At 40.3% G+C, this 14,417-nt stretch overlaps 1 protein-coding gene across 2 annotated transcripts in view; it reads right to left on the bottom strand.

Annotated features, from left to right (window-relative positions):
• Nucleotides 1–14,417, bottom strand: part of SHQ1 (SHQ1, H/ACA ribonucleoprotein assembly factor) — a 100,998-nt gene that overhangs the window by 31,443 nt on the left and 55,138 nt on the right. For both annotated transcript variants that reach the window (XM_039230564.1, XM_039230563.1), the window contains exon 10: nucleotides 12,370–12,490. In XM_039230564.1, coding sequence (XP_039086495.1) covers nucleotides 12,370–12,490 — 121 coding nt within the window. The remainder of the gene's footprint in view (nucleotides 1–12,369; nucleotides 12,491–14,417) is intronic.

Below are 14,417 nucleotides of genomic sequence, written 5' to 3'. Positions count from 1 at the left end.
ATTAATCCAGAATTTAATAGGGTGGAGAGCCTTTGCCAATAATTTTATTCAGAGAGCTTTAGCTTACACAGCTCATAAGTGAAACTCTTTCAACTGCTGTGCCCATTTAAAACAAGAATATAGGACATATGCTGACAACTGTAATTTTTAATATCAAGTTCAAAATGAAGGCAATTTCTCCCAATGAGAGCTAAATCCTTGTTTTCCTATAGCATTAGGAGGCTCTAAGGAGAGCAATAAAATCTAACTTGGCTAGTAAGCTTACTTGGAACAGCAGAAGGGGACCGAATACTACATGTGCGAAGGTGTATTATTCTTTGCTCAGAAAAGGATCTCTGGGTTCTAGAAAGGCATCAAAAAATGATGTTCCCAAAAAACAACTCTGGGTATGTGTAGGGCGCCTGAGGTTGCCGGGCAAGAATGAGTCTGGAGAAGGCAAAATGGTCAGAAGAGACATCACTTTTCACTCTTGTCATTTAAAGCACACCACATTATAAATCTGCGAGGCAATCTATCCACTGCATGACTAACAAAAGTTTAAACAAAGGGCAAATAGGCCATACTAGAGATATGTTCTATTGCTGATGTGTTCTCCTAAGACTAACATGCACAGCTGACTGCTAACGGTGGTCTCTTTCTGCTGTGTAGTTTCCTGTAAATAACAGAACAGTGCACCAAAACCTTTAGACAAACTCCACATTTGAAAATAATGTCAAATTATCACCTGACTTAAATGCAAACTTAATATCTGAAAGAGCTCAAACAAGCACTGATGGATTATCTAATTACTCCGTTCATTTCATTTTACTCAGGGCATAAGGGCTTTCTTTTCCCATGCCTTTATTTATTTCGTGGAGCCTTGAGCGTAGACCACACACTTATTACTTGAGTTACTTGTGTAATACCCTGTTATACCTGATGAAAAAGAAACACAGCAAGCATTTGTATCACTCCTGAATTTCTTAAGAGGTTTATCTGGGGGGAAAAGTAAAATACATGCTAAAAAGTATGAAAGAGAAAAGGTGCCCATGAACCCACAAACCAGAGATAGTTGTTGACAAAAAAGAATGAGCTTTCTTCCAGGATCTTTGCTCTGTATGTGTTTTTCAATGTGATCGCAACATGTCGGCATTTACAACTTTATATACACTGCTTCTGCCATTTAGATATTCCAGTTAAGATATTTCATGACAGTACAGTATCCTTAACCCTTCTAGACAATGGACTCCTTGCTGCAGAAATGCTGACCTTGATCTTATCTCCAACACAGAGTTCAATGTTGGGCATAGCAGGAGCTCAGTAACTTTCGGGTTCAATCAGACTCTAAACTCATTTAAAACAAAGGAGCCATAGAAAACAGAAATATTCATAATTATAAATAATTCTATTTAATAATTAAATAATTGATCATTATAAAGAAGGCATTAATAAAGACATAAATATTTCAGACAGATGTGGTTTAATCTACAAAACTGTTTTCACAGGTAGCTCCCCATGGGAAACAGGATTAAATCGAATGGCTACACCTGCTATCCCTCAGTCACATCACAGATCACTCGGTATGTCTCCCGGCCGTGTGCATAATTTGGGGGTGATGGTCTGGGGAACATGCTGGAAGTGATGGCTGGAATATCTTCTTCCTTCCCAACCGGCTTACACTTGGGGGTGGGGGAACAGCAGCTGGGTTCAGATCCTGGGATGGTCAGTTCTTGAGCCTGACTCTTTGGGAAAGGTACACGGCATTCCCAACACCACACTCTGAGCCAATACTGTACAATAAAAAGGTGGCATGCAGGAGATCCAAACATCCATCTATCGGATGATCCAAACACCCATACACTATTCTCTGGCTCTCTCTGACCATTCTGACCGCCAACTCATTCTGACTTCCTCATACATCAGTAAACAGCATGAAGTTATAGGTTTCCTTTGTCATTTATGCCAATATATACCACCTCTACAAGTAAAAGCACACATCCTTATTTCATGCTAGGATATGAAGAGCAGGACCACACGACAGGTCCTCCATTAGGTAGGTTTAGTGTTAGGTAAAGAGAAGGTAAAGTTGCTACCTTTCACTGAAGCTTTTAAGTGAATTAAAAAAGAAATTTTCAGGGGCGCCTGGGTGGCTTAGTCGGTTAAGCGTCCGACTTTCGCTTAGGTCATGATCTCACGGTTCGTGGGTTCGAGCCCCGCGTCGGGCTCTGTGCTGACTGCCAGCTCAGAGCCTGGAGCCTGTTTCAGTCTGTGACTCCCTCTCTCTCTGACCCTCCCCTGCTCACGCTGTCTCTCTCTCTCTCTCTCCTAGAAATAAATAAAAATATTATAAAAAGAAAGAAAGAAATTTTCAGTTCAATGAGCCTTTACTGAGTGTCATTAATAAGCAGACGCATTTGGCTAAGGTGCTGGGGCACCAAGCTGAGTAAGACCTTTGCCCTTGAGAACATTCACAGTCCAGGTTTCCCTGGATGCTTTCTCCCTGAGTCAGTAATTGACAATAAAGCACAAAGTCACTCCTCACAGAATCCTACATCTTGAGAATGAACCTGGATCACACCCCACTCCCAGACAATTGATGTCTGTTTCAAATTTCATTCTTTTTCTCAAAATGATAGTTGGGTTTTTGTTCTTCAATGTTTTAAATTAACATAAGAATCTGGAGAGCAAGGACTGCATAAGGCCCAGTTGTTTGTGCTCCGGAGGAAGTACATTCTGCCATTCAGACAAAGGCTCTGCATTCAGAAGTTAGGCTTCCTTTTCTTCCAGAGGCAAACAGGACAACTGAGGCAGGGAGCACTTCCCATCTGGCAGAACAGCTCAAGCACCAGCATCTGAGTTTCCAGCTCTTCAATGGACTTCAAGCAATTGGAAGAGACCAACCTGAGTCCCTGAACCTGAACTCCAATGGCGTAGGCAAGACAACCCTCTGCTGTCATCACTCAGAATAAACATAAGTACTTCTTTTTGGAAATAAGGGGGGTTGTTGCTCCCAACTTCTGATCAAGTATCCTATCACTAAGAGTATGTTTGGTACTCACAAAACATGAAATTTTGCTAGAAATCAATTAAAGACCTTCATTTCTTTCTTTTAAAATAAACAGATAGGAGCACCTGGGTGGCTACAGTCAGTTAAGTGTCCGACTTTGGCTCAGTTCCTGATCTCACCGCTTGTGAGTTCGAGCCCCACATCGGGCTCTGTGCTGACAGCTCAGAGCCTGGAGTCTGTTTCAGATTCTGTGCCTCCCTCTCTCTCTCTTTGTCCCCTCCCCCACTCGTTCTCTTGTTTTCTCATTTCTCTCTCTCTCCCCGCCATGAATACGTACTTAAAAATAAAATAAACAGATATGCCTATTCTAGTCTTCCTCCATTCCAAAAAGACTGCTCAAGGTGCTCCGTGGGGTAAATACACTTTACTTCAGAGGCCACTGCAATAAAAAATTTGGAGAATAAATATATAAATCAAAATCACAATTTTACAACATTATAAAACTGTCCAGGCAAAGGAGGTAAGATGAACATAAGATAAAAACAGAAAACATGATCTGCTTTATGAAAGCACCAATTAATCATTTTAAGTTTAAGAAAAGCACGGAGCTTCTATGAGGAAAAGACAATACAAACGTGTAACAGCTAACATTTTCTTTAGTTTAAACCTTTCAAAAAGCCACACTAAGTGAAAACATTTAAAAGTGAATCAGAAATTTGTTGATATCCACCCACTGAAAACACAATCTGTCAAATTCTTTCAACGTTCTGTTAATATCTATTTTTTTTTAGATAAAAACTACTTCCAGGAAAGCTGTTTTAAATTGAGAAGAGTAAGCGAATAATCCCCGATAAAATTATCTATAGCACGTATCACTCAGAATGTGGAACTCTACTTCAAGCAGGTCTGTTCCCCACATCGTTCCCCACCCCAGTCCCAACAATAGGCTCTGCAGCTCTATTTATTATTTTCCCCGCTTGTATTTATTCAGAAAAGTAGTCAGAGCAGGAAATAGGACAAGTCAAATGATCACAATCAATCTCATCACCTTCACAACATGCTGTGAATGTAATTAATCCTCTATTTATTTAGGGGACTTCACACCCCTTACATTAAGGCAGGGACTCCCTGCTGGCTTGGGTTGAGATAATTATGTTATAACAAGGATTGGGTTTCAATCATAATAGGCAGAAGAAAAAGGAAATTGTACTTGAAGTTGACAGTTTTTTTAAGAAGCTTTCTTGTGACTCCATTCAAAGGAAGCTCTTGACAAAGCTCTCCTTAAACAGAGCACTTTCCAAGAGCGATAACCACACGTACGCCACATTAATCAACATAAGCCTCTTCTCGGAAGGAGACGTGAAGGCAATCCGAGCACTGTAACAATTCTACATGAAGTAGAAAACACTGGTTTACAGAACCAGACGAAGTCAAGCTCACCCGAACTCACTTGATCCCGTGAGCATCCTCCCAACAAGAATCCTCGAAAGACCTGTGATGGGTGAACAAGCCCCAGAACAAGGAAAATGTCAATTTGTTCGTACGGCAGCTAATTACACACTGTAAAAGGCCTTGGCTCCAGCAAGCCAAAACCAAGGATTTGAGAAGTCTGGAGCCAAGTACCCGAGACCAAAAACAAGTAAGGATAGAGACAAACCTAACACAGCCACGCAGTCACAGCCCTAAAACAGGCGTGATGCCTGCAAGCCTCCATGTACCAATAAGCACAGGGCATTTTCCAGTTCAGGGGTTGCTGATTTCCCCTGAGACTTTTCAGATATTTTTTTTTAATAAGAACTCACAGGCATACTTTCACCTCTAATCTCTACCTTAAGAAAGTTAATGTGAGAATATAAAGCCTTGCTACTAAATTTTTACAAACTTCTATTTTTTATTAATAGATTATGATCATGATGCCTGTAGCACAACGTAGAAGTAAAAATAATAAATGACTTACATTTCCAAATTTCAAAAAATTCTCAAAATGTGTCCATCCTACTGTTCTCAAGGCCTGGAATCTTGATGACTGGGGGGTGTTTGTATGTGTCAGCTTTCCTAGTATTTCAGTGATACGTCAGTACCTTTCAACAGCATTTAAGCTCTTGGAGAATCAAAATGTGCAAGAAACTGAAACTTACTTATTTTTTGAGTTACAGTTCTTTGTAAAAACAAAACAAAATACAGTATCCCGGAATAGGAAAAACCACTAGGTAAAAATGAGGAAAAGACCTAAATAAACTATGGACTTTAGTTTATAATAATGTATCAATAATGGTTCATTAATGGTGACAGATATACATACCAATGTAAGACATCAAATCATTGGAGAACTGAGTGTAGGTTATCTGAGAACTCTATATCATGGCCACAGATTTGCCAGAAATATAAAACTATTCTAAAATAAAAAGTTCACCATTTAAAAACGTAGGATAAAAACTACAAATGAGGAAAACATAATAAGCCAAACAACAACAAGGGAAAAACCTCCACAAAACTTTAACATTCAGATATAGAATTCTTTTGTCAGTTTTCCCAATACACATAGTTCCAGGGAGCATTCGTCTCTTTACAGAGAGTTATTTTAGCCCAAAATCTGTGGGAACATTCATAATCCTATGATTTATTGGCACATTTCTTGTAAGGGAAGCCTAATGAAGAGCACCAGTCCCCAGTGGGCGCTGCTGAACTACAGGTGATAAGGTAAAGAACCATTAAGTCAATCCTTTCTATATGAAACCCCGCAGAAGGGATACAAGTGAATGAATATTGGCATGCGCTAATCTTTTCTTCCGGAGATAAAACCCACTCCCATCCAGGATGAATTTGTGGATTTAATTAAAAATAAACAGTAGAACTAAAGAGCCACCGGACAGGCCAGAATAAGCACCTTACCAAGAACAATTTCGAATCAAGAGAGGTTTAACTTGCTTGAAATTATGCACGATTGTTTCCTGAAATTTCTATAGGCTAATCATTAGCAGCTCATGAAACACTCACCCTTTACCATTTATCACAGAAGTAACTTCCCAGACAAAAGTAAAACTGCTATGAGTGTGTCATTACGATGTGGCATACCTGAATTTAACAGACCCCTGAAATCACCTCCAATACTCTGCGTTTATTATGACTATCAGTGACATGGGTGACAGTAAAGGGTTAGGGCTCTTCCTCAGCAAGGGCTCAGAGCAGCATCATGGAATTACAGTGGTGTTCTCTTAAGGTATCTGCAAGCCCTACCTGCACCGCTCTCCAGAATGCCACTAGTGACAAAGCGGGCTGGGCGTCATGTGTGTACTGCCGTAGGGAGCATCCCTGCCCCACGGCCACTGTGACCAAGACAAGGAGACCAGGAAAAGTCAGTGACTCGTGGCTGGGCCCATCACTCTTCCTCCCTTGGAAGTACAAGCAAGGGACTAGTAGTTCATCTCTACTGAAACTAGGTACACATGAACTTGGCTGCAGAACAGCCATGGCTCCTCCATGTGCATCACAAGAGAAGGGTGGCAGTGACCTCCAGGACGAGGCAACACGAGACCACCTGTCACCAGAGAGTAAGCCGACTGCTGCACGTCTTCATGACTTGAGCTCACGAAGCCCAGCTGTACTGCCTGCACCTGGATTCCAGAAGATATCCCAGAGCCTCCTGATAAAGTTCCCATGTTTTACTATCAAAGTCTGAGCGGGTTTCTCTTGTGTAACCAAATGGAGAAATAAGGATTTCAAATCCAAAACATCATGATGCCAGGCTAACTGTGAACTCTCTTACTCAGTAATAAAGAGATAAACTACAAGGATAGATAAAACTGATCTATATGCAAGAAAGTCTTACATCCGTTCTCACCCTTCCAACACACCACAGCTACAACCAGGAAATCTGTTCATCATGTTGCTTACATGTTTTACTCGTCTGCTCCTCTGCATGATGTTATTTTCCCAGCCTGGAATGTATGCATTCCTGATTATCATTATATTCATATGTGTAATAGTACTATGCGACGAGATAGCGTTTTTTATGTTTTGCTATTAATTTCGATCCCTTCTTTGTCTAAACTCTCTTCCATGTATCCTTTCCAGCTGTGATCCAAATGCTCCTGACTACTTTCTCATGGATATTCCTTAGAGACCTCAAATCAACATTTCTACAACTCATTCTCCCTCCCTTTCTCACCCCTTCCAAACTACATCCTTTCTCCACTATTATTTAATTTCAGCCAATACACCTCCAATGACCCAGATAACTGGTGAAGTCAAAGACTGGATCTTCTTTTTGATGCTTCTCCTTGTCCCTCTCCTCTGACATCCCATAATTACTAAGCCCTGGCTCATCCGCCCCTCAAATATGACCACCAGTGCCCTTCCCTGCTCACTCCCCTGGCTCGGCCTACTGCCGGCATCACCATATCCAGATGAGGCCTTCAGTCTGGAGTCAGAGCTCTGCCCCACTCAGTTCATTCCCTGCATTGGGACCTGATGGCTCTTACCGGAATCAGAATCTCATCACATCACTCTCCCAGACACTGTATGGCTCAACCTCTTCAGTCGCTCCCTACTCTCCCAGGACAAAGTCTGAGCATCTTCAAGTGGCCAAGGCTTCACAAGAACACCTTGGCCTCATTTCTTTGCTCTCATGCCTATACTATGATCTATCCATACTGAGCTTTTGAGCTCCCTAAGAGAACCATATTCTTGTGTCCCTACTGTCTGAAGTACTTTTCACCCCAGCTTCCCCATCTGCCATCTGACCAACTTTTACTTGTCTTTCTGCTCTCAGCTTCAAGTGTTCCTTTGAGAAGCCATTTCCTCTATGCCAAGGCTAAACATGTGGCTTCCTAAGTGCTTCCCCAGCACCCATGCTTCCCCACTACAGCTGCGTCAGGCTACAGCACAGTGTTCTGCTGACATCTGTACTCTCCTCTACAGATCAGCTTGAAGATGGTGTCTCTCTCTCACCACAATATCCCCATTACCCATCGAAGTACCTAGCAGATAGTAAGGTTCAATAATTAGTGGTTGAAAAAACAAGTAATTCCACATTCACACTCAGTGATAATGTTCTATCTTGGCATGTGAGTTATACCCCCATGCCCATGACTTTGGCAGTAAATGAAGAACAACAAAGAGCCACAAGGAAGAGACCTGTACTGTTTTCAGGAGCATAACCCTATCCCCTACCAAAGCACATACATAGAGGAAGCAGGTGGAACAGTATAAAGCAATGATGAGGTCCTAAGCTTTCTAGAATTTTATGATTTCAGTGCTGAAATGGCTTAAGTTCATTTAAAGCTGAGGAAATTGAGGTCTAGGATTTATCAAATGAGATAGAATTATTCAGTGATAGAATGGTTTCCCTCTAAGAAATTTCCATATTAGTGTACAAAGGGCCACAAAGTAAGATCTGGTGGAGGAAAGTATGCTAAAAAGCAGTGAAAAAATAAATTGCACCAAATGTATTAAGCAGAGTAAACTATCAGTTCGATGCAAAATGGTTCATTTCCTCAAAGATATCTTTGTTCTTTTCCCCATAAGCAACTACCTTAAAAAAATATTAGAGAGAAAAAGTGTAATTTAAGACCTTTATGACTAGCTCAAACTGAGAATGAAGACAGCCAAGATTTTATATTTTAATTTCATTTTTTTAAAAAGAAACCACCAAAAATTTTCCATGTAGCAATAACAAAATAAGTTGTTCCCCTGTGTTTTAAAATACACCATGCATTAAAACCATACAGTATCACATTTTCTTCAGTGGGCATATACTCCTTTTATAATGAGAAACAAATAATTTTTTAAAAAAATACTATGCTATGGATATTATGTTGTAAAGGAAAATGATTTATAGGGTACTATATTACAAAGATACAACAAGTTACAAAATGATAGGTGCAGTGTAAAATGGTTTAAAAATGCACTGGAAAATAATTAGAGGAAATACTAAAATACTAACTAACCCTGGCTGCATTAGATAAATTGAGGAAAGTGACTTGCTGAAATAGTACTGCCAATGAGAAAGAACTGGAACATATTTTACAGCTCATGCTTTCCTATCCACATTTATATAAGAGGATGTAAACTCTCAGAAGGTCAGAACTATCCCTGCTACTGATAAGTGGAGCCCACCAGGAAAGAAATCAGGGAAGGGCAAAATTTACTGACTGTAGCTGAAAATGTCAATTAAAGTAAGTAAGAGCCAATGCATAGTTTTTAAAGTGTTATTCTTTATTATTATTTTTTTAATGATGAAAAATGAAAAAATGCTCATTTAACTGGCTGTACTAAGTACTATTCAATTCAACAAAAACCTACTGTGCTCCCAGGACTTTGACAGGCCCAGAGAGGGCCTGGTTCACAGTGACTTTAAAATTTTAGAAGGGGAAAGAGTTAATAAGCACTTCAATGACTACAAAATGAGGCAGGCATGAGATGTGCCTATCTGATCTTAAACCAAGTGCTATGGGAACATCCAGGAGGAAGAAGAGTGAGTCATTAATTCCTCTTCCTACAGAGAAAGCTCTCTAAACAGTATTTTCCCCACATTCCACGGGTAAAGAAAAACTGGCTGTCTCAGGAAAACACGAAATCCAGATCCAGAAACTGACACTATCACACGCCTATCTCAGAGATGCTACATGAAGAAAATCACTTCCTCATGCCACCCCTCAGGGTGCATCGGCTTCAGTGACCACCATTCTCAAATCTTCCAATGATGCTTCTGGTGAAGGATGGCAAGGAGCGTTCCTTTTCAGAAAAATAATTTGCAGACTTCAACCCGGAATAAGAACACAGGACCTTCCGTTTTGAAAATCTGCAAATACGCTCTACAAGGCACAGGGATCGCAAGGAAAAAGAACTACACAGTATAAAGCAAAGTGTAGGATTAACTGTTGTCCTAACTTCATTAACTGAATATAAGAATGACTTTGCAACCCAGCGCCAACAAGTTTCTGCCAAAGTGGATGTCAGACTATAAAAATGAAATGCTGTTTTCTGTGTTCATTAGAAGTTACCACCTGTCTGATATTTTAAACAAAACTTCAATCTTTATAATCAAGAACATAAAACAGACATTAAGGAAAATACAGAACTATTTTAAAACATAAAAGTAAGGTGCTAGATTTCACTGATAAACTATATGAGAAAGAAATAAACCAGAAGGTGAAACGTGAGGAAGAAATTAGTTATGACAATCATCTGCATTCACTGCAATATAACTGATTTAAAGCCAAGACAGCTCAGAGAAAAGATGACAGTGGAAAGCTCCATTATGTTGCATTTGAAAAACTAAGGATTGAATCAGAAAAATGAATAAAAATCAGGTAAATGAACAAATGTGTTATTTCAAGGCAAAGAAAAACAGCCAGACTCAACTAGAGTGAAATGTAACACACAAAGTGAAAACAATGCAGCCTATTTAGGGAAAGGAAAGTTATGGTCAAATCTGTAAAGTTGAAAAAACTTTTCCAAAGTAATCTGAGGAGGGACACCTGGGTGGCTCAGTCAGTTGAGCATCTGATTCTTGATTCTGGCTCAGGTCAGGATCTCAAGGTTCATGGGTTCAAGCCCCGTGTCAGACTCCAACCTGTCACTGAAGAGCCTGCTTGGGATTCGCTGGCTGGCTGGCTGGCTATCGCTCTCTCTCTCTCTCAAAATAAATAAAAAAATTTTTTTTAAAGTAACTTGAAGAGTTCCTGCTGGTTTCCCTCTCCTGTCTCATTTCCCAATACATTCTCTTTGAAAAAAATAAGTACTATCATAACAATTATTGGGAACCTAAGAATTTCACTTCATTTCCTGCAACTTAAAACCAAGGGAAAAAGGATTTTTTAAGCTCAAGGAGGTATGGTAATCCCCACAGGGACATAAGGGCACACACCTTCTACTTTAATGAAACACGATCTTCTCTCTAGCTAATAAGGAATGCCACAGAGGAAGGAGGCGCTCATAGAAATGGGATCCTCAGCAAACCTCAACGCTCATTACATGTTCCCTCACCCTGAAGGGAACAAGAAAAACCGAAACCCATACAAATAGACTATTTCCATTTAATTTTATTATGAAAACAACAGGAAATGGCAGCAGGGTACTTGATAAGCTCAATTAGCAGGAGGATGACACGGAGTGATGACACGCCACGATGACCTCAGGGGTTAAAGACGCAATTTTCCAACTGGCGCCATGGAGCCTTCCACCACAGACCCTGCCAGCACCTGCTGTAGGGTAGAGGCTTTATGCTGAGCAGACCGCCAGCTCTTCCCTCCCCCAGGTAGAGCCTCAAGGCTTTATTTCACTCAGTAATAGCGCTGCTTCCCCATGAACAGGGGCCAAAAATAAATTCTATATAACGGCTCATTCAAAGCAGGCATGAAAGTCATACTAAAGCACTCACTTGCCAATTACAGCAACAGGCCAACTACCCCGATAGTTTTTCTTCTAAGTCACGAATGATACAGTGCCATCATTTTCCGTCGCCCCTAAGAAGCGTTCTCATCAAGGGCTCTATTTATACACCATAATCTGGGTACGTCCGTTGAACTTCTTCACAAGGTAAAAGTTCATTGCCTTTTTAATTTTTTCTTTTGTTTATTTATTTTTTTAAGAGAGAGATAGAGAGCAAGGAGGGGAGGGGCACTGAGAGACAGAAGACAGAGGATCCAAAGTGAGCCTGACTTGGGTCAAACTCCTGAATGGTGACATCATGACCTGAGCTGAAGTCAAGAGTCGGACACTTAACAGACTGAGCCACCCAGGCACCCTGAAAGTTCACTACCTTTTTAAACTTAATACTGGTCAACACTTTTTGAAAATTTTACATACCACGTGCAAGGAGCCTACTTTTGAGAGTTCAGACCCTTTGAAACCTGTGTTACCAAGAATCACATCATGAAGCTTTGAAGGTTATATTTTTATACTGAGTAAGAGATTCTGTAAGCCGGCGGTTGGCCAAGGAGCGCACACCTCCCATGAGGACGATGGCTGATGAGGCTGGTGTCTTATGGAGTTTACACAGGTGCCCCTGCATACGTGCACACACACTCATAGCCACTGTAAGCACACTGCAGCTCGGACACCCAAGTATGAAGTCTTGAGATTTCATATTGGACAGCCAAGAGCATAGCCACAAACACGCACAACTGTCTGTTTTCACACTTACTTTCTAGGCTATAACCATGTTTTCCAGTAAAATCTTCACCATCTGCACCTCTCCCAAAGCCAATTTGCCAAGCTCCCCACGCTGATCCAGTTACTTTTCAAAGCATTTGGTATCTAGATGGAGTATTCTTTTTCATTACTACTTGCCTCCCAGGCTATTTCATTTTCTTCCTCCTGGGTCAGGAGGTATTCCAGAAATGAGGGCATGTAAAATTCATAAGTAACTCAAAACTTACTTGGCTTTCTGAATCCACACACAGTAGTCTGAGATGTAGAGATCGTTCAGAATGTAAGCTGGGTCGTTCTCTTGAAAAATTCTGTGAACATCCAGTAGACATTTTAAAACTGCACTTTTACCTAAAGGAAGATTTTTTAAAAAACCAAGTCATTCTTAAGAAAAAACATCTGATCATCTTAAACTGAGAAATTCAGATACTGCAAGGTAACGTATGTAGAGCAGTTAAGAAACTTAACCCTGTTTCTAGAATATTTTTAACATTCCTTTATCACATAAAATCTTATCAGTACTATAAAGCCCAAAGCTCTTTATTTCCTTCATTAAGAATTGTTAGTATGGGCACCTGTGGGGCTCAGTTGGTTGAGCATCCGACTTCAGCTCAGATCATGATCTCACAGTTTGTGAGTTTGATCCTCATACTGGGCTCTGTGCTGACAGCTCAGAGCCTGAAGCCTGCTTCAAATTCTGTGTCGCCCTCTCCCTGAACATCCCCCACTCCCTCTCTCTCTCTCAAAAATAAACATTAAAAAAAAAAAAAAAAGAATTATGGGGAATCCTTATACTCTATTTCTATAGCAGATTAATACTGGTTACTGTAAAAATACTATGAAATAAAACCAGGTACAAGGAAAGTTCCCCAAATGAAATGATTATTTAAATGCACCATAGTTTTAACTATAGAACGTTATTCTAATTCAACCTTTCACAACACCATGAAAAATTATATTCTGGTTTTTAAGCTTCTTTATTTCTTATGTCAACATTTTTTGTCAAGGAGTGATCTGGTACTAACTGAAATTTTTTCACCTTAAAGAACTGAGGAAAATTCAGGCTGCAAACTAAAATATCACAGCACTCATTCAAAAATAAGCTGACAAAATCTCTTGGAAAAAAGGCATCAAGTACTAAAGTCTTGTTCAATCTAATTACTTCCTCCTGGTTGTTGAATGAACCTAATTTTAACGCCAAAGAAAGCTTACAAAAGGAACCTGTGACAACTCAACAACAATTTCCTAGGAGTCCCAACTTCATGACATTCCCTGAAATGTATCAGCTACAAGGCAAATTACTAAATCTATAGTAGCACCACTTCCTTTGATCAGTAAAATACAACATTTTCAGTTTAACAGTTCCATTCGTATCTTTACAGTCCTGAAATATTAAAATACTGTCTATTGATTTCCTGAAGATACTGGATGTGCTTTCATCGACATTTCCCAGTTGACTTTTAGACAGGATAAAAGAATTATGAGCTACATAATGACATCTCAAGGTGCCAAAATTGCTGCCACTAAAGTTTTAACACAATTAACACTAGAAAATACGTTTCAAAAGAATGTCTTATTAGGGATTTTATTTAGGGATTAGTCCCCAATACCTAGAACAGAACCTTGTAGCAGCAGATTGTCAATTTCAGTTTCTTTTTTGTTTAATAATTTTTTATTTATTTCTGAGAGAGAGAGAGAGAGAGAGACAGCATGAGCAGGGGAGGGTCAGAGAGAGAGGGAGATACAGAATCTGAAGACAGGCTCCAGGCTCTGAGCTAGCTGTCAGCACAGAGCCTGACGCGGGGCTCGAACCCATGAACCGTGAGATCATGACCTGAGCCAAAGTCAGACACTTAACAGACTGAGCCACCCAGGCGCCCTGTGTCTCAATTTCAGTATCTTAAGAATGAATGAATTAGGGGGCACCTGAGTGGATCAGTCGGTTGAGCATCTGACTTCAGCTCAGGTCATGATCTCATGGCTTGTGGGTTCAAGCCCTGCATCAGGCTTTGTGCTGACAGCTAGGAGCCCGGAGCTTGCTTCAAATCTGTCTCCCTCTCTCTCTGCCCCTCCCTGCTCATGCTCTGTCTCTCTCTCTGTCTCTCTGTCTCTTAAAATTAAATAAACAATAATAAATAAAAATAACCAAGAATGAAAGAAAGAATGAATGATGCAGTTTTTGCCTGCCTTACACCCTTGCAATTCCTCTCCTCACACAACACCATATACCAGGCTGAGGCTTCTTCCTGGATATGCCCTGGTAACTGCCCTTTCCCAC

The sequence above is a fragment of the Hyaena hyaena genome, unplaced genomic scaffold (genome assembly GCF_003009895.1).
Source record: "Hyaena hyaena isolate Hyena2069 unplaced genomic scaffold, ASM300989v1 scaffold_48, whole genome shotgun sequence".
Taxonomy (NCBI): Eukaryota; Metazoa; Chordata; class Mammalia; order Carnivora; family Hyaenidae; genus Hyaena; species Hyaena hyaena.
Note: the sequence above shows the minus strand (reverse complement) of the source record. Positions and strands in the feature narration are given on the sequence as shown.